At 49.6% G+C, this 19,829-nt stretch overlaps 1 protein-coding gene across 1 annotated transcript in view; it reads left to right on the top strand.

Annotated features, from left to right (window-relative positions):
* The window catches only part of COL15A1 (collagen type XV alpha 1 chain), a 339,567-nt gene that overhangs the window by 196,515 nt on the left and 123,223 nt on the right, over nt 1–19,829 (top strand). Inside the window, exons 17-19 of the mRNA XM_060247740.1 lie at nt 6,938–7,006; nt 10,962–11,006; nt 15,087–15,131. Of these exons, the coding sequence (XP_060103723.1) occupies nt 6,938–7,006; nt 10,962–11,006; nt 15,087–15,131 (159 nt within the window). The remainder of the gene's footprint in view (nt 1–6,937; nt 7,007–10,961; nt 11,007–15,086; nt 15,132–19,829) is intronic.

Here is a 19,829-nt window from a genome sequence, read left to right as displayed (position 1 = left end):
AGTTCAATTACGCTTGTCACACCCTTGCTCTTGGCTCCACCCCCAAAGTCTCCCGGCTCCACCTCCAAAGTCCCCAGATATTTCTTGAATTGGACTTGGCAACCCTAGCTGTAATTCCAGGAGATCCCCACATCTTACCTGGAGGCCGGCATCCCTATCTGGTGATGCTTCATATCTGTGTGGCTCTTGAGCTGACTTTCTCCATTAGTGAGATTGCAAAAATAAATGAATACATATAATAATAATAATCAGGGCTTGTTTTGTAGGAAAACCCCAGCAGGAGCTCATTTGCATGTTAGGCCACACACCCATGATGTCATCATTGTTTCACACAGGGGTGTTTTTGTAGAAAAAGCCCAGCATAATTTGCATATTAGGCCACACCCCCTGATGCCCAGCCAGCCAGAACTTCATTCCTGCTTTAAAAAAGGCAGCAAAAGCAACAACAACAATAATCATCCTGGCTTAAAATAAGTCATGGTACTGAACTGAATCTGTGTGTGATTGCGAGCCTTTTGCAAGCTAGGACAAACTTTGTTCCTGGGTGTAGAAGCCAGGCAGACCCAAAGTCTGAACTTGGGAAGATTCCCCGGGTTGAGACAGAAATGCATAATTTGGGCCGGAAATGTATTTACTGCCAGAGAAGGCGCCCCTTTTGCACACTCTGCCTTTTTGCACTTAGTGGCAGCTGCTGTTATTAACTACGTGGTGGAAATTAAAATAACAGGGTCGGACAAAGAGGGCCTAGATTTGCTGGTGCTGGCAATTGCCAAAAGAACAGTTTGCGTTGCAGATAGGGTTGCCAATCCCCAGGTGGGGGCAGGGGATCCCCCCGGTTTGGAGACCCTCCCCCCGCTTCAGGGTCATCAGAAAGCGGGGGGGGGGAGGGAAATGTCTGCTGGGAACTCTATTATTCCCTATGGAGATTTATTCCCATAGAAAATCATGGAGAATTGATCCGCGGGTATCTGGGGCTCTGGGGGGAGGCTGTTTTGGGGGTAGAAGCACCAAATTTTCAGTATAGCATCTAGTGCCTCTCCCCAAAATACCCCCCAAGTTTCAAAAAGATTGGACCAGGGGGTCCAATTCTATGAGCCCCAAAAGAAGGTGCCCCTATCCTTCATGATTTCCTATGGAAGGAAGGAATTGAAAAGGTGTGCCGTCCCTTTAAATGTGATGGCCAGAACTCCCTTGGAGTTCAATTATGCTTGTCACACCCTTGCTCCTGGCTCCGCCCCTAATGTCTCCTGGCTCCACCCCCAAAGTCCCCAGATATTTCTTGAATTGGACTTGGCAACCCCAGTTGCAGAAGCTGCTGATGGACAATGAAAGCGACAGCCTGTTTTACGTAGGAGCTGGACGAGAGGTTGGCCTTCTCTTTTAAGGGAAAATTATCACCGCTTGGAGACTAATTGCAGCACCGTTGGGGAAGGAGAGCCGGGAAAGAGGACAGAGTACAAGCTGTTCCCTGACCCTGATGCCTCATTGACCTAAATGGGGTGGTCTGCTGGTGCCTTCACATCGAATTCTTTAGGGAGGGAAGCAAAAGAAAGCTGAGTTATAATACGAATTGAAGGTTGAAGGAGCTGGGCATGTTTAGCCTGCAGAGGAGGCAACTGAGAGGTGATATGATCACCATCTTCAGGTACTTGAAGGGCTGTCACCTAGAGCAGTGGTCCCCAAACTTTTGGGCACCAGGGACGGGTTTTGTGGAAGACAATCTTTCCACGGACCGGTGGGGGCGGGGGGGATGGTTTCAGGATGATACAATTGTGCACCTTATTTCTATTAGTTTGGTGTGGTGGTTACGTGTTAGGACTCTTATCTGGGAGAACCGGGTTTGATTCCCCACTCCTCCCCTTGCAGCTGCTGGAATGGCCTTGGGTCAGCCATAGCTCTTGTAGGAGCTGTCCTTTAAAGGGCAGCTTCTGGGAGAGCTCTCTCAGCCACACCCACCTCACAGAGTGTTTGTTATGGGAGAGGAAAGTAAAGGAGATTGTGAGCCACTTTGAGACTCTGAAATTCAAAGTGGAGGGCAGGATGGTGTAGAATTGTTTTCTGTGGCCCCAGAAGGTAGGACCAGAACCACTGGGTTGAAATTAAATCAATAGAGTTTCCAGCTCAACATTAGGAAGAACTTCCTGACTGTTAGAGCGATTCCTCAGCGGAACAGACTTCCTCGGGAGGTGGTGGGCTCTCCTTCCTTGGAGGTTTTTAAACAGAGGCTAGATGGCCATCTGACAGCAATGAGTATCCTGTGAATTTAGGGGGAGGTATTTGTGGGTTTCCTGCATTGTGCGGAGGGGTGTGTGTGTGGACTAGATGACCGTGGAGGTCCTTTCCAACTCTGATTCCCTTCCAACTCTGACCGTGGAGGTCGCTTCCAACAATGAATTCCTTCCTTTTGCCTTTGGGAATTCTTGCTTTGTCCCTTGGATGTTGTATAAAGAAATAACTGCTTGGACTTGCCTCTCAGGAATAGTCTAGTTTCAATTCACAGATGACAACAACAACAAGAACAACAAATTTTATTTGTATCCCGCCCTCCCTGCCGGAGCAGGCTCAGGGCGGCTAACAACATAGTTCAGGGTTGATTATACAAATGGATAAAATTACATTAAACATTATAAGCGTTTAATTAAAATCTGGTTAAGTTTTAAAATTAAATTAATTAAATTAGTAAAAGTGCTAATGCTATGTTTACGCTATGCTATGTTTATGCTATGTTATGACCATAACAGATAGTTGCCAACTCCAGGTTGGAAATTCCTGGAGATTTTTGGGGTGGAGCCTGTAAAGAAGGCAGGGTTTGGGGAGGGAAGGGTTGTTTTGCCAATGTAATACTTTATTGCAGTTAAAGTTCAATTACAAATTTTTATTTTTATTTATTTATCTAAGATTTATATCCCGCCCTTCCCACTAGGTGGCTCAGGGCGGCTTACAACATATAAAACTAACATGGAATCTAAAATTAAACATTAAAATTAACATTTCATAATTTACAGTTAAAAATCTAAACAATTGTTATATACATACACATTAAACTCAGACGGCGGTCCTACAGCTACACTCATCGGTTACAAGTTCAGTATTTGATGTTCAGTCTTCGATATTCAGTACTCAGTGCTGATTAGTTGTGGGCCAGCCGGAAGAGGGATGTCTTACAGGCCCTGCGGAATTGAGTAAGATCCCGCAGGGCCCTTACCTCTTCCGGCAGCTGGTTCCACCAAGATGGAGCCATTACGGAGAAGGCCCGGTCTCTTGTAACTTTCAAGCGGGCTTCCTTTGGCCCGGGGACAACCAGGAGGTTTTGGGTTCCTGATCTTAGTGCTCGCTGGGGAACGTGTGGGAAGAGACGGTCCCTCAGGTAGGCAGGTCCTAGGCCAAATTACAAATCATAAGTAGTATATAGTTGCCTGTTATGCATTACTTCGTTATTGCTATGCTTCAAATTTAGGTAATGTTATTACAATGTAGTAATTTTCAGTTGTCTCTCTCGGCTTGGCTTCGCGAACGAAGATTTAAGAAGGGTGCAATAGTCCACATTTGCTGCAGGCTCGCTGGTGGCTGACAAGACCAATGCGGGACAGGCAGGTCCGGCCACAGTGGCTGCAGGGAAAAGTCTGATTTAGGGTTGGTCCTGTAGCAGTGCGATTCTTCCTCAATCTCCTTTTGTCCTCAAGACCAGCTATGCGTGTGTTCTCAAAGGAAGAGACAGCCTGGTGGATGGTGTGCCTCCATGCTTTGCGATCTGAGGCTAGGTCAGACCACTGGTGATGGTTGATGTGACAGGTGCTAAGGGATTTCTTCAAGGAGTCCTTGTACCTCTTCTTTGGTGCCCCTCTATTTCGATGGCCGGTGGAGAGTTCGCCATACAGGGCAATCTTGGGAAGGCGGTGGTTTTCCATCCTAGAAATATGCCCTGCCCAGCGCAGCTGCGTCTTCAATAGCAGTGCCTCGATGCTGGTAACCTCTGCCCGCTTGAGGACTTCAGTGTTGGTCACAAAGTCACTCCAGTGGATGTTGAGGATGGTGCGAAGGCAGCGCTGATGAAAGCGCTCAAGGAGTCGCAGGTGATGACGGTATAAAACCCACGATTCGGAGCCATAGATGAGGGTTGTCATCACAACCGCTTTGTAAACATTGATCTTTGTGCCTTTTTTCAGATGCTTGTTGCTCCACACTCTTTTGTGCAGTCGGCCAAATGCGCGGTTTGCCTTTGCCAGCCTGTTGTCAATCTCCTTGTCGATCTTGGCATCTGAGGAGATGATGCACCCCAGGTAGCTGAACTGCTGGACTGTCTTCAGAACTGATTCACCCACAGTGATGCAGGGAGGGTGATAATCTTCCTGGGGTGCAGGCTGGTGGAGACCTTCTGTCTTCTTCAGACTAACTTCTAGGCCGAATAGCTTGGCAGCCTCTGCAAAGCAGGACGTCATATGCTGCAGAGCTGATACCGAGTGGGAGACGAGTGCAGCATCATCAGCAAACAGTAGCTCTCGGATGAGTTTTTCCATTGTCTTGGAGTGGGCCTTTAGTCGCCTCAGGTTGAACAGGCTGCCATCGGTGCGATAGCGGATGTAGACACCATCGTCCTCATCTAGATCTACTGCGGCTCTTTGAAGCATCATGCTAAAGAAGATCGTAAAGAGAGTTGGCGCGAGAACGCAGCCTTGCTTTACACCTGTGCCTATTGGGAAGGGCTCCGAGAGGTCGTTGCAGTGTCTGACTTGGCCTCGCTGGTCTTCGCTGGCCTCGCTGGTCTTTACAATTTTCAGTTGTAAAACACAGGAATTACAAGTAGTCATATTTAAAAGTAAATCATAGTTTTATACAGCGGGTTCTCTGGTAATATATTGTTTAGTCATATAGCTTAAAACGGAATCAGATTGCTACCAATTTAGATTCATAATGCAGTATCCCCACAGTTTCCTACAGTTTGGGTCATATTGTTTATTAATTTTTGCATTTATTGTCTGGACTTTTACTGTAAATACCTTAGAGTTTATGGGGAAATTGTTGTTGTTATAATTGCCCCATCGCGGCTCTGGGTGACGGACAACATGCAAAGCGTTTTTTGTAGACAGAGCCCAGCAGGAACTCATTTGCATAGGCCACCCCCCCTAATATCACCATCGCTTCACACAGGGCTCTTTTTTGTAGAAAAAGCCCAGCAGGAACTCATTTGCATTTTAGGCCACACCCCCTGACCCCAAGCCAGCCGGAACTGCGTTCCTGGTCAAAACAAGCTCTGACAGCATGTATTAAAACAATATATAAGTTAAAACCAACGTAGCAAATCAATTAAAAACTCACATTTGTGTCCTGTAAATTTTCTACATTTTTTTGACTACCAGGGCATCATTGGGGAGGAGGAGAGAAAAACTTTAAAAGTATCTGGGGGGGAAGGAAGCTCAGCAGAGACAGAAAGCACCAGAGTCCACCCTCTGAAGCTGCCGCTGCCTCCCGGGGAACTGATCCCTGGAGTCTGGAGATGAGCTGTAATTTCAGAAGATCTCCAGCCCCCGCCTGATTGTTCATAACTCTTTGCCTCCTCCCATCCGCAGGGAAAAACAGGCTGCTGCTTCTGTAGATCCGGTTAGCCATGTTAATCTGCGGCTGCAAAATAGCAAGGAGCCCAGTAGCGCCTTTAAGACGAATGAATTTTATTGCAGCGTAAGCTTTCGAGAAACGGAGCTCTCTTCGTCAGATGCATCTTAGTCTTAAAGTTGCTACTGGATTCTTTACTGTGTTGCTGCTTCAGTAGACACCTTTCGGGTGTTCTAGACAGGGAAACGATCCCTTCCCCGCCCAGATGGACTCAGTTGCTTTCCCACAATGACAGTCACCGGCAGTCACCACTTTTAGATTCGGGGGAGAACGGTGGTCTTTGAGATCTCTCATCTCCTTCATTAAAAACAATAAACACCATTCATTTCATTTTTGATTGGCTGAATGCCAGGCAATGTGCTGAATGCGGGACCTTTTACAGAAATGTTTGAAAGCCTGGTGCAGTTACTGTAACCAAGACCGATTTCGCACAAGGGCTTGTTCCAGGTAGAGAGCCCTTTTGCCCCCACGGCTTCTCTCCATTTTCGCATAAACTGCTGCGGAGCTGCTAGTTGGCACACCGCTATTCCGCAGCAAGCAGAAACCCCGTGTCAGAGGATCTTGCTTGCTGCGGAATAGCAGTGCTCCAACTAGCAACTCCGGGGCAACTTGTGCAAAAATGGAGAGAAGCCCCTGGAGCAATAGGGCTCTCCACCTCGGAACAAGACTAGTGACATCTAAGAGTTGTAAAGGATGGGGAGCAGGGGGTGGGGAAGATGCTCTCTTGCTTTGTAGTTAGGATTGTGCTGTCTGTAACCATATAGCTTATCTGGTTGTCCAGGAAACAGGCATTTTTGGCATGGGAAAGGGTTAGGATTCCCCTCCAACCACCACCACATCCTTGGAAGTGCGAGGAGAAAGGAATGTACTGCATCTGGGTGATATACAACATGCTGTGTGTACTATTGGGCAGGGCTTTTCTGTAACAGGAACTCCTTTACATATGAGGCCACACACCCCTTATGTAGCCACTCCTCTTGGAGCTTACAGTAGGCCCTGTATTAAGAGCCCTGTAAGCTCTTGGAGGATTGGCTACATCAGGGGTGTGTGGCCTAATATGCAAAGGAGTTCCTGCTACAAAAAAAGCCCTGCCAATGGGAGGGGGGAAGGAGTCATAATTTGCCTGCACAATTTGACTGTGTTATTACCACTTGTAGCCATTAGTTTCATTCCTAGCAAGCCTGGCTTTAGGCCAGAGGTGTGGGCTCTTGTATTAATTCTAATAAACTCTACCACTGTCTTCATAAGATAGAGTCGTTTGCTGGGTAATGTGGCTGAACCTCACACAAAGCAGGCAAGAGACTTGACCAACTGCTTGTTCCATTAGGATATGGAAGGCTCCGGGATCATCGGTTTGTCAAGCGGACCTGGCATCCTGGGATCCAGCGGGCCAGATGTAAGTGGACGTCGCCTCCTCCCAGTACCCTCCAACAGCACTCTTCTAAATCCTTGTTATAAGCAGGCCTCAGATTCAGCAGGAGCTCACCGGAGCACAACTCCTGAACCTTTCTGAGGGTTCCCCCTCTTCCTCCCCACCTACCTTGTCCATTGAATAGCAGGTGCAGCTGCATAACAATCCCTGGATTTGGAGAGCGGGCAGCCACCCACTCACCAGGTGCTTTGCCACACCCCATGAACCTCATGAACCCCTGGAGAAGCCCTAGAGAAGCCCTATGCCACCCTTTCTCCACTTCTTATGTGATTTTGGGCAACGGGTGACTTGCTGGCCTTTAGACTGGGGGCGAGGTGGACCAGGAGAGCCCCAGGTGAGGGAGGCCTGCTTGGGCTGGATCTCTAGCCAGCCCAATCAGGCCTTGCTCACCCAAGGCTCTCCTTTCTTGCATTGGGTTGCTTTTGGCTGGGGGGGCCAAAGCTAATGAGTTATGCTAATGAGCTCCACCACCTATTTTTCTACAAAATGACCCCTGGTAATATCAAGAAAGTTTTGGCTCTTTTCACTAGCCATTCTGCCTTAAGAATTCTGAGTCGAGAAGGTGGCACGCTGGCTTTTGCTGGTTTTGATTACCCTGAAGTGTCGGATTCTTCTGCGGTCTTATGTTTGATCCCATAGCCACAGCTGCAGCCTGTCTTCCTTCTCCAGGTTCTACCAACAAACTGCCCTGCTGTCTTGGAACTCTGGGACACTGCAGCAGGGAGTGGAGCTGCAGCAGGGCCAGCTCGGCAAACTAGGCAATTGCATAGGGCACCAGCCTTCCGGGGGCACCAAATTGCACACCCCCTCCATGTGACTCGGCGACGTTATCAGTGCAGGTGGGGGGCTCCAGAAATTAGCCTTGCCTGGGGTGCGCAAAGAGCCCCGTGGCGCAGAGTGATAAAGCTGCAGTCCTAAGCTCTGCTCACGACCTGAGTTCGATCCCGGCAGAAGCTGGGTTCAGGTAGCCGGCTCCACGTTGACTCGGCCTTCCATCCTTCTGAGGTCAGTAGAATGAGTCGCCAGCTTGCTGGGGGGAAAGCGTAGAGGACTGGGGAAGGCAATGGCAAACCACCCCGTGAAAACGTTGTGAGAGCAACGTCACCCCAGAGTCGGAAGCGACTGGTGCTTGCACAGGGGACCACCGTGACCTTTTTAGGGTGCCAGAAAGTCTAGGGCCAGCCCTGGCTAGAGGAAATGATTCAGGACATGTTCTGAACCCAAATTGACTGTGACCTCAGTCTCTCACCGCTCATACAGCTATTATCATAGCATTTTTTCCACCCCTCACGCAAGCCCATTCAAGCAAACCCACCCGCTATTTTAAACAGAGAGTGCTGAAAAGAAGACTGTGTATTTGGAGGCAGATATCAATTAAAGCCTGCTGGCATGCCGAACGCTTCCTCGGAGCTGTCATTCTAATTCAACTGGGAGAGCAGCTCTCCAGTGAGACACCGTTAGCCCAGGCTTTATGCTACGTTGTGCAAAAGGGCCTGCTGTCGCTCCACTTCCCCGTGGTTGTTTCAGCGCAGAAGAGAGGGGTGCTCCTCTGGGCCTTCAGAAGGACAAAGGTAGTCGTGGGAACTTGGCCTCTCTGGAAATACCTCAAAAGAGAACAGCCCAGTTCTTCTTCCCTGCTCCAGAGCAGGGAAGATAAAGATAAAGATAAATTTATTGTCATTGTTCTCAAAAAAGAAAATGAGAGCAACGAAATGAGGTGCTCTTCCACAAACATACCAGCACATCAACACCCACAAAAGGACATATACATAGACCATTTAAATGCATCTAAAAACAAATAACCATTCATAACCCTGCATTTAGCTTAACCACGGCACTTGGATAGAAGCTGCCCTTGAATCTATTTGTCTTTGCCTTCAACACTCTATATCGCCTACCTGATGGTAAGATCTCAAATAGCAAGTGGCCCGGATGTGAAGGGTCCCTTAAGATCATTTGTATCTTCCTTCTACATCCCCTATCATACAGATCCACCAATGAGGGGAGAGAACATCCACAAATCTTCTGTGCTCTCACCATCACTCTTTGGAGCACCCTTCTCTCTGCTTCCGTGCAGCTCCCAAACCACACGCAGAGGCAATAAGATAAAATGCTCTCAATGGAACTACGATAAAAGGCAACCAGCAGACTCCCTGACAGTTGTAGTGATCTTAAGAGTCTTAAGTAGTATAGTCGTTGCTGGGCCTTTTTCTCTAGAGCTAAAGTATTTGCCCCCCATGTTAGATCCTGTTTCATGGTAATTCCCAGAAACTTCCATTCTGTCACCTGTTCTACCATAACCCCATCAATAAACAACGGCTGAATGTCCAGACTACTTTTCCTATAATCCATTATAATTTCCTTTGTCATTTACATTAAAAATAAGATTATTTGCTTTACTCCAGAGGGACAGCTGATGAACTTCCCTCCTATACGCAGACTCATGGAAGGGTGGGATGGAAGGCTAAGGGAGTGAAGCCACTGAGTGCCCCCTGAAAATATTTGAGGTCCCCCTGACTTCTCAAATCCTGGCTATGGCCCTGTGGGGATCTGTTAATGTATATGGTACAGGCAGAACTCTTGTATTGTGCCCCCCCCCCCCAAGTGAACGCCATATACATCCCCTTGCGACAGCCTTTTCATTACAGGGTTCTAGTGTCTGGCATCAAGAGAAGGGTCATTGCGGTGGGGTTTCCCCTGCCATGTGTGCAATGGAACTGTGGTATCTAAACTTCTCAGCAAGCCAGGGGGGAAAATGTTCTGTCTAGGGCTCTCTTCTTTTTTTGTAGCAGGAACTCCTTTGCATATTAAGCCACACCCCCTGAAGTAGCCAATCCTCCTGGAGCTTACAGTTGGCCCTGTCCTAAGAGCCCTGTAAGCTCTTGGCAGATTGGCTACATCGGGGGGGGGGGGGCGTGGCCTAACAGGCAAAAGAGTTCCTGCTACCAAAAGGAGTTCCTGCTATAAAAAAAAGCCCTGACTCTACTGGAGGCATTGCTAGTTTGGAGAGCCAGTTTGGTGTAGTGGTTAAGTGTGCGGACTCTTATCTGGGAGAACTGGGTTTGATTCCCCACTCCTCCACTTACAGCTGCTGGAATGGCCTTGGGTCAGCCATAGCTATTGCAGGAATTGTCCTTGAAAGGGCAGCTGCTGTGAGAGTCCTCTCCAGCCCCACCCACCTCACAGGGTGTCTGTTGTGGGGGGGAAGGTAGAGGAGATTGTGACCACTCTGAGACTCTTTGGAGTGGAGGGCAGGATATAAATCCAATATCTTCATCTACCTCACAGGGTGTCTGCTGTGGGGGAGAAAGGGAAAGGAGATTGTGAGCCGCTCTGAGACTCTTCGGAGTGGAGGGAGGGATATAAATCCAATATCTTCATCTACCTCACAGGGTGTCTGTTGTGGGGGAGGAAGGTAAAGGAGATTGTGAGCCGCTCCGAGACTCTTCGGAGTGGAGGGCGGGATATAAATCCAATATCTTCATCTACCTCACAGGGTGTCTGTTGTGGGGGAGGAAGGGAAAGGAGATTGTGAGCCGCTCTGAGACTCTTCGGAGTGGAGGGCGGGATATAAATCCAATATCTTCTTCTTCTTCTTCTAGTTAAAAACTTTTGTTTTTGCTCTTTCACAAAATGATAAATGCCTAACATGACATTCGGGCCTGCTGTCTATCATGCAGTCGGGCCCTTGTTCGAAACGTTCCTCTGTCTGAGGAAGCCACACCAAGGTGATTTTATCACAGACTGCTTTTCAGAGGTGACTATGAATTTTATTTGTATGGAAACAAGTGGGTCATATTTCCAAGATCAATATTTCAGTCTCCACTTTATACACATGAAGAGGCTTGGTGTTCAGGCATGTGTTCAGAACCTGTGAAACCCAGTCCTCAGATTCTTGATTTCAAATCTTTTATTTCAGGGTCCCACTGGAGGGCCTGGCGTGCGAGGACCAAGGGGGCCGAAGGTAATGGAGGAGACAAACTTTGTAGGGGGGGGAAACACAGCAGGAACTCATTTGCCTATTAGGCCAAATCCCCTGACAGCACCATTGTTTGACGCAGGACTTTTTTGTGGGGAAAGCCCAGCAGGAACTTATTTGCATATTAGGCCACACCCCCTGCCATCACCATTGCTTCACGCAGGGCTTCTTTCATAGAAAAAGCCCAGCAGGAACTCATTTGCATATTAGGCCACACACCCCTGATGCCAAGCGTTCCGCCATAATACTTATACCTAATAGAATAGCACCAGGAATGTTAATTTTAATTGGAATGTTTTTAAGTGAATGTGATTTTAATACCTGCTGTATAATTTATTGTAGGGATTGAGATGTTGTTAGCTGCCCTAAGCCTGCTTTGGCGGGGAGGGCGGGATATAAATAAAATATTGTTGTTATTATTATTATTATTAAAAAAGCCTTGCTAATAGCCATAATGGAATTGAATTTGCCACATTAACAGAACTACAACCAATCTCTTCATTTCTAGAGGGGTGGAATTCTAGCAAGAGCTCCTTTGCGTATTAGACCACACCCCCCTGATGTAGCCAATCCTTGAAGAGCATACAATTCTCTTTTTTGTAAGCTCTTGAAGGATTGGCTACATCAAGGGGGTATGACCCAACATGCAAAGGAGCTCCTGCTAGAATTCCACCCCGTCTTTAAATGTCGCTCACCATTCATATTTTAAATATGGGGTGGGGACCCACAGCTTTTCTGTTTGATTTCATCCAGTTCCGCTCTTCACTACAGCCTACGCCTTATTTGGATTTTGCCCCTGGGGCTCAATATGCCTGGCTCCGGTGACCAGACAGGGTCCCTTCCTCCCTTTTTTACCAGTGGAACGTTTGAATGAGAACCTAATGAGAATATTTGTTACTTTTCTGGCGCTTTCTAGTGTCAAGGTTTGTGAATCATACCTTACCTCAGCCATCCATACAACCACCTTATACGGTAGCTCGGTGTGATGACTACCATATTTTTTGCACCATAAGGCGCTCCGGACGATAGGACGCACCTTCCTCCTGGGGGGCGATCCGCTGCCTCCGCCTCCGATCCCGGCGCTTCCCCCGTGCCTGCCTGCCTGGATCGCTCCACGCTGCCCCCATCGCAAACCCAGCGCTTTGCGAGCGCCGGCTGTGGAGAGGGCAGCGTGCTTCCTCCGTGCCTGCCTGCCTGGCTCCAGCTCTGACGCTTACAGCAAGCGCCAGGATCACTCCCTCTGCCCTCCGATCCCAGCGCTTGCTGTAAGCATCAGAGGTGAAGCCAGGCAGACAGGCACGGAGGAAGCACGCTGCCCTCTCCACAGCCGGCACTCGCAAAGCGCTGGGTTTGTGGAGGGGGCGGGTGCTTCCTCCGTGCCTGTCTGCCTGGCTTCAGCTCTGATGCTTACAGCAAGCGCCGGGATCGGAGGGCAGAGGGAGCGATCCTGGCGCTTGCTGTAAGCGTCAGAGCTGGAGCCAGGCAGGCAGGCGCGGGGGAAGCGCCGGGATCAGAGGCGGAGGCAGCGGATCACCCCCCCAGGAAGGTAGGTACCTTCACTCCATAAGACGCACACACTTTTCCCCCCACTTTTTTTTTTGGGGGGGGGAAGTGCGTCTTATGGTGCGAAAAATACGGTATGTGGTACAGGCTGAGAAAGACTGCATTCAGGAAGGTAGCTTAACCATCTTTAAAAAGTACATGAAGCCTGTCTTGTTGCTGAATCTACCTGTGCACCCTTCCCACCTGGAGCACAAGGAAGGAATCTTGGTCAGAAATGATTACCGGCTACCTGTGTTCCCTCTAAGCTGAGTTAGTGTGAGCCGGGGCACAGTTTTTTAGCCTCCGGCTCACACATTTTTGTCTTAACTCAGGAAAAATGACCCCAGTCAAGCTAATTTAAGCAGTAGTTTGCCAGTAGCTCAGAAAGGAGAATTTTTGCTCACAAGACTCCATAGCTTAGAGGGAGTATTGCCTACTCATTTTTTTTTATTGTTTGCCTTGGTGTGGCCCCCTTTCTTCATACTCATTGTTTAAGACACATGAACGCGTGAAACTGCCTTCTACCGAATCAGACCCTTGGTCCATCAAACTCAGTATTGTCTACTTCAGGGGTGTCAAACATGCAGCCTGGGGGCCGAATCAGGCCCCCAGAGGGCTCCTATCAGGCCCCCAAGTGACTGGCCGTCATCTGCTTCCTTCTCCCTCTCTCTTGATTCCCTCTGCAGAACAACTTGCTTTGCAGGCTTGCTCAACTGCACAGGAGCTACAGAGCAAAGCTTCTATATTCTCCATTGGCTGAGCCAGAGCTTCCTTTGCCCAGTTAAGAACATAAGAACATAAGAGAAGCCATGTTGGATCAGGCCAACGGCCCATCAAGTCCAACACTCTGTGTCACACATTGGCAAAAAATTTTATATACACACATACACTGTGGCTAATAGCCACTGATGGACCTGTGCTCCATATTTTTATCTAAACCCCTCTTGAAGGTGGCTATGCTTGTGGCCGCCACCACCTCCTGTGGCAGTGAATTCCACATGTTAATCACCCTTTGGGTGAAGAAGTACTTCCTTTTATCCGTTTTAACCTTTCTGCTCAGCAATTTCATCGAATGCCCACGAGTTCCTGTATTGTGAGAAAGGGAGAAAAGTACTTCTTTCTCTACTTTCTCCATCCCATGCATTATCTTGTAAACCTCTATCATGTCACCCCGCAGTCGACGTTTCTCCAAGCTAAAGAGCCCCAAGCGTTTCAACCTTTCTTCATAGGAAAAGTGCTCCAGCCCTTTAATAATTCTAGTTGCCCTTCCCTGATCCCATTGGAGAGATACAAAGAAAGCACCCTTAAGAGCAACAAGTGCTAATGTTTTAAGAATGTTTTATTTTAAGGTTTTTAAACAACAATTAATTGTGTTTATATTTCTGCTACCTAATCTTAAATAGGAACACTCACGGCCCGGTTCAACATGGCTCGGCCCAACAAGGTCTAATTTCTGTCAGATCCGGCCCTCATGACAAACGAGTTTGACGCCCCTGGTCTACTCAGATTGGCAGTAGCTGTCCAGTGGCTCTCCTAATCCTTTCGCATCACCTCCTAACAGATCTTTTAACTGGAGATACTGGGGATTGAACCTGGGACCTTCTGCATGCCAAGCAGATGCTCTACCAGTAAATTGGAGTTGGAAGAATGAGATATGACTTCATAATGTGTGATGTCATAATGTTAGACTTCCCCTGCCAGCAGCATCCAATGATGTGCAGGAGAACTCTGGCACCATAACCCCACATCAGACCATCTTTCAACTACATGGTACTGGGGAGATGTAGAAAGAGATCATGATTGGTGTGTTCCTTGGGCTTCAGATAGTCAGGTAAAGGGATTCTTTACTAATAAAGTCATTCTCTAAATTCTGAATGTTTGGGGAGGGACTGCGGCTCAGTGGTAGAGCATCTGCTTGGTAAGCGAAGGTCCCAGGTTCAGCTCCCAGCATCTCCAACTGAAAAGGGTCCAGGCAAACAGACGTGAATAACCTCACCTTGAGACTCTGGAGAGCTGCTGCCAGTCTGAGTAGACAGTACTGACTTTGATGGACCTAGGGTCTGATTCAGTATAAGACAACTTCGTATGTTCTTATGTTCATATGTTTTGTTTTCCCTGCATATTTGAACAAAAACTTATGCCTTTGGATTATAAAATAACCTTTTGTTACAGCTAACTGTATTTATAGGCAAAAGGCCCTGGAGTCTGTAATAGCTGTGTTTCTGAGATCAAAGTACATGCTGAGGAGACCAAAGGTTTCCATAAAAGTAGCCCCTTATATGCCACAAAACTTTAGCTATTTGACGCCTTCGTCTATTTTCACACAGCGCTTCCTTCCTTTCCAAAGAAGGGAAATGTTAAAATTAACATGTTTTTGATCCCATCATAAAATGCAAAGTCATTTATAAACCCCACAAAGGGTAGGTTCTAGAAGAATCACATCCATTTTCTATGAGAAGAAGCCTGTTGTTTAAAATTAGAATTTTGTCCTCAGTGTGAAATTTCTCCTATGTTTGTGCTCAGGGTGCGAGTGGTGACGTTGGACTACCAGGTCTCCAGGGTTTAAAGGTGAGCACTGATTTAAGCCTTTCCGTAAGCAGACTTCACTGAACTGAAGGCAGGTGTTTGGTGTTTGGGAACACCTCCTCGAAATGCCCACTCTTTTGGACTTTGAACGATTCCAAAAGTAAGGCTGCATCTCATGTAACAATGTCAGACTTGCAGGTCTGTCTTTGCGTGTCGAGACAAATTATTTTGCCGTGTGAGAATGACACCTAGATGCCTGCCCTCTCCGGACGTTCTGTTCATGCAAACTGAGAATCCCTTTACTTCTGTTTTGGCAGCCTCCTAATATTTATGAATCCTGTTGAACTTGTGGGCTCAATACCCTCTTAGTCTCTGTATCTGACTCTCTGAGAATGGGACTCCTCAGGGGTGGAATTCTAGCAGGAGCTCCTTTGCATATTAGGCCACACATCCCTGATGTAGCCAGTCCTCCAAGAGCTTACAAAAACGAACCTTGCAAGCTCTTGGAGGATTGGCTACATCAGGGGTGTGTGGCCTAATATGCAAAGGAGCTGCTGCTAGAATTCCACCCCAGGGAATCCTGAAATATTTGCAGGAGTCTGGTAGCACCTTTAAGACCAACAAACGTTTATTCAGAATGTAAGCTTTCGTGTGCACGCACACTTCTTCAGACGAGGAAACCTGGCTTGCACACGAAAGCTTACACTCTGAATAAAAGTTTGTTGGTCCTCAAGGTGCTACTGGACTCTTAAGGCACAAAGATCAATGTTTACAAAGCGGTTGTGATGACAACCCTCACCTACGGCTCCGAATCGGGGGTTTTATACCGTCATCACCTGCGACTCCTTGAGCGCTTTCATCAGCGCTGCCTTCGCACCATCCTCAACATCCACTGGAGTGGACTTTGTGACCAACACTGAAGTCCTCAAGCGGGCAGAGCTTACAAGCATCGAGGCACTGCTGTTGAAGACGCAGCTGCGCTGGGCAGGGCATATTTCCAGGATGGAAAACCACCGCCTTCCCAAGATTGCCCTGTATGGCGAACTTTCCACCGGCCATCGAAATAGAGGGGCACCAAAGAATAGGTACAAGGACTCCTTGAAGAAATCCCTTGGTACCTGTTGCATCAACCATCACCAGTGGTCTGACCTAGCCTCAGATCGCAAAGCATGGAGGCACACCATCCACCAGGCTGTCTCTTCCTTTGAGAATGCACGCATAGCTGGTCTTGAGGACAAAAGGAGATTGAGGAAGAATCGCGCTGCTGCAGCAAACCCCAAATCAGACTTTTCCCTGCAGCCCCTGTGGCCGGACCTGCTTGTCCCGCATTGGTCTTGTCAGCCACCAGCGAGCCTGCAGCAGACGTGGACTATTGCACCTTTCTTAAATCTTCGTTCGCAAAGTCAAGCCGAGAGACTGGACTCCTCCTTTGTTCTGCTGCCTCAGACCAGCACGGCTGCCCACCTGGATCTACTTGAAATATCCACCTTAGTGCTGAGTTCATAAAATATGGATTCTGTTTTTAAAGGAATCAGTCTAGTGTTTCTCCCGGTGAAACCAAGATCTTACTGGCAAAAGCGTTCCAGCTGACGAAACCCAGGCCCTGCCGTGAGTGAACGTTGTGTGCACATGCACATCCAAGAATGTTTTTTTTAAAAAATGTCAAAGTTGGGGGGGGTTTTAGCAAAAGAAAAGACACTAAATTGTTCAGGGTGGTGAAAACCAGAGAAGATTGTGAGGAACTCCAAAGGAATCTGTTGAGGCTGGGTGAGAGGGCGCCAACATGGCAGATGAGGTTCAGTGTGGCTAAGTGCAAAGTAATGCACACTGGGGCCAAGAATCCCAGCTACAAATACAAGTTGATGGGGTTTGAACTGGCAGAGACTGACCAAGAGAGAGATCTTGGGGTCGTGGTGGATAACTCACTGAAAATGTCAAGACAGTGTGCGTTTGCAATAAAAAAGGCCAACGCCATGCTGAGAATTATTAGGAAGGGAATTGAAAACAAATCAGCCAGTATCATAATGCCCCTGTATAAATCAACGGTGCTCATTTGGAGTACTGTGTGCAGTTCTGGTCGCTGCACCTCAAAAAGGATATTATAGCATTGGAGAAAGTTCAGAAAAGGGCAACTAGAATGATTAAAGGGCTGGAACACTTTCCCTATGAAGAAAGGTTGAAACGCTTAGGGCTCTTTAGCTTGGAGAAACGTCGACTGAGGGGTGACATGATAGAGGTTTGCAAGATAATGCATGGGATGGAGAAAGTAGAGAAAGAAGTACTTTTCTCCCTTTCTCACAATACAAGGACTCGTGGGCATTCGATGAAATTGCTGAGCACTGTCACGGCCCGAGTCTCTGACACGAAGCTGCGGCTGCTATCGTCCTGGCAACGAGCCAGGACCTCTCGCAGACAGCCCAGGCGAAGCACAGGGAGTGGTCGTAAAACAGTCCAGTTGATTGATAACGTAAACAGGCAGGCTGGAGGGTGAGACGGAAGCTTGGTCAGGGAAGCCGAGAGTCAGGAGCCGGGGAGCCGAGCCGAAAGTCAGAAGCCGGGAAACAGAGCCGAGAGTCAGAAGCCGGGAAGCAAAGCCGAGATCAAACGATACCTAAGCCAGTCCGATAAGCAAAGCCAGAGTCCAGAATACCAGTCTATGGGTCAGGCCGGGTCAGGAATGCACAGGTTCTTTCCGAAGCAAGGGGTGCGAGACGCAGACACATCCAAGGGTGTTCGCTTGTTGCCAGCACAGTTTGGCCTGAGGCCAGGATCCCAGATATACTGCTGGCTAATTGGCTCGTTAGAACTCCGGGCTCAGATCTCTTCTAGCCCGCATGCGCGCCTCTCTACGCCTGTTCCTGAATTCCAGGCGTCTCCTCTCGCGCAGGCGGGCCCCAGGTGTTGGTGAGTCTGGGGGAGATGAGCTAGTACCTGGTGTGGCCAGATTGGTTTCAGGTGGCCCCTGCTGCTGGCTGGCTCCTTCAGGACTTACGTCCTCTGTTGCTGAAGGCATCTGCACAGCAGGGGCGGGGTCAGCAGCAGGCACCTGCTCTGAGTCAGCAGGGGCAGGCACGACACTATCCCCCCCCTCAGGCCCCCCCTCATCCAAGCCGCCTGGCTTATCTGGGTAGGCCTCATGAAACTGCCGGAGCAGGTCAGGGGTATGCAGGTGGGCAGCCGGTTCCCAGGAGCGATCCTCGGGAGGGTAGCCTTCCCAGTCCACCAGGTACTGGAGTTGACCTCGGTGCAGCCGGGAGTCTAGGATCTGGTGGACTTCAAACTCTTCCTCATCGTCCACCAGCACCGGTGGCGGAGGCGGTGGTGGAACGTCCCTGTTTGGGTCCGGCGCTGCCGCTGGTTGGAGGAGGGAGCGGTGGAATACGGGGTGTATCCGGAGGTGGGCCGGAAGGCGTAGGCGGAATGCCACGGGGTTGACTTGCGCCTCTATGGGGAAGGGCCCGATGAACCGATCGGTTAGCTTGGAGGACCGGCCAGGAGTCCGGAGGTACCGGGTCGAGAGCCAGACAGAATCTCCGACCTTGAGGGGGGCTCCGTCCTGGCGATGTCGGTCCGCGGCCAGTTTGTAAGCGTCCTTGGCGCGCTGGAGCTGAGTGCGCAGGAGGGCGTGGAGCGCGTGGAGTTCCTCAAGTCGGTCGGTGGCTGCGGGAACGTTGGCGGAGGGGCCGAGCGGAGGGAAGAATCGGGGGTGCAGTCCATAGTTGGCGGCAAACGGCGTGGTCCGCGTAGAGCTGTGGACTGCGTTGTTATACGCGAACTCTGCCAGGGGTAGCAGAGTGGCCCAGTTGTCTTGCTGATAGCTGGTATAGCAGCGCAAGTACTGCTCCAAGGTGGCGTTGGTCCGCTCGGTCTGCCCGTCGGTCTGGGGATGGTAGGCGGAAGACAGGTGTAGTTCTGTCCCCAAACCGTGCTGGAAGGCCTGCCAAAAGCGGGATGTGAATTGTGGGCCCCGATCCGAGATGACCTGCGTGGGTAACCCGTGCAGGCGGAAGACGTGGTTTAGGTACAGCTGGGCAGTCTCCGGCCCGGATGGTACTCTGGCACAGGGGACGAAGTGGGCCATTTTGGTGAACAGGTCCACCACAACGAAAATGCAGGTGTGGCCCTGGGATCGTGGCAGGTCTACGATAAAGTCCATGGACACCACGTCCCAGGGACCGGCGGGAGTCGGCAGGGGTTGCAGGAGACCGGAGGGCTTGGCCGGTACGTTCTTGGCTCGGCGGCAGACCTCGCAAGAAGCCACGTAGCGACTAACGTCCGCTCGGACGCGAGGCCACCAGAAGTCCCGGGTCAACAGATGGGCGGTCTTGTGCTGCCCGAAGTGCCCAGCCGGGGGGGCATCGTGGGCCAGCCGGAGGATGCGGGATCGGAGAGGCCCGGGAGGGACGTACAACTGCTCCCGATGGTAGAGCAGCCCATCCCGGGTGGATAGTTCTCCGGCAGGGTCTTGCTGCGGTTCCTGCAGGTGTTTCTGCGCCCACGGGTCGGTGTCTTGGCTGGCCTGTATCTCGGCCACCAGGGCGGGTGCGGTCAGAGTGGCGGCAAAGACCGAGGGTGGCAGAATACTAGCCCTGGGGGCTTCGGTGGCACTAGAGGTGTTATAGTCCGGCCGGCGGGACAGAGCGTCGGCTCTCTGGTTCTGGGAGTGCGGGACGTAGGTGATGGTAAAGTCAAATCGTGAGAAGAACAGGGACCACCGGATCTGCCGCTGGTTCAGCCGGC

The sequence above is a fragment of the Heteronotia binoei genome, chromosome 10 (assembly GCF_032191835.1).
Source record: "Heteronotia binoei isolate CCM8104 ecotype False Entrance Well chromosome 10, APGP_CSIRO_Hbin_v1, whole genome shotgun sequence".
NCBI classification, from domain to species: Eukaryota; Metazoa; Chordata; class Lepidosauria; order Squamata; family Gekkonidae; genus Heteronotia; species Heteronotia binoei.
Note: the sequence above shows the minus strand (reverse complement) of the source record. Positions and strands in the feature narration are given on the sequence as shown.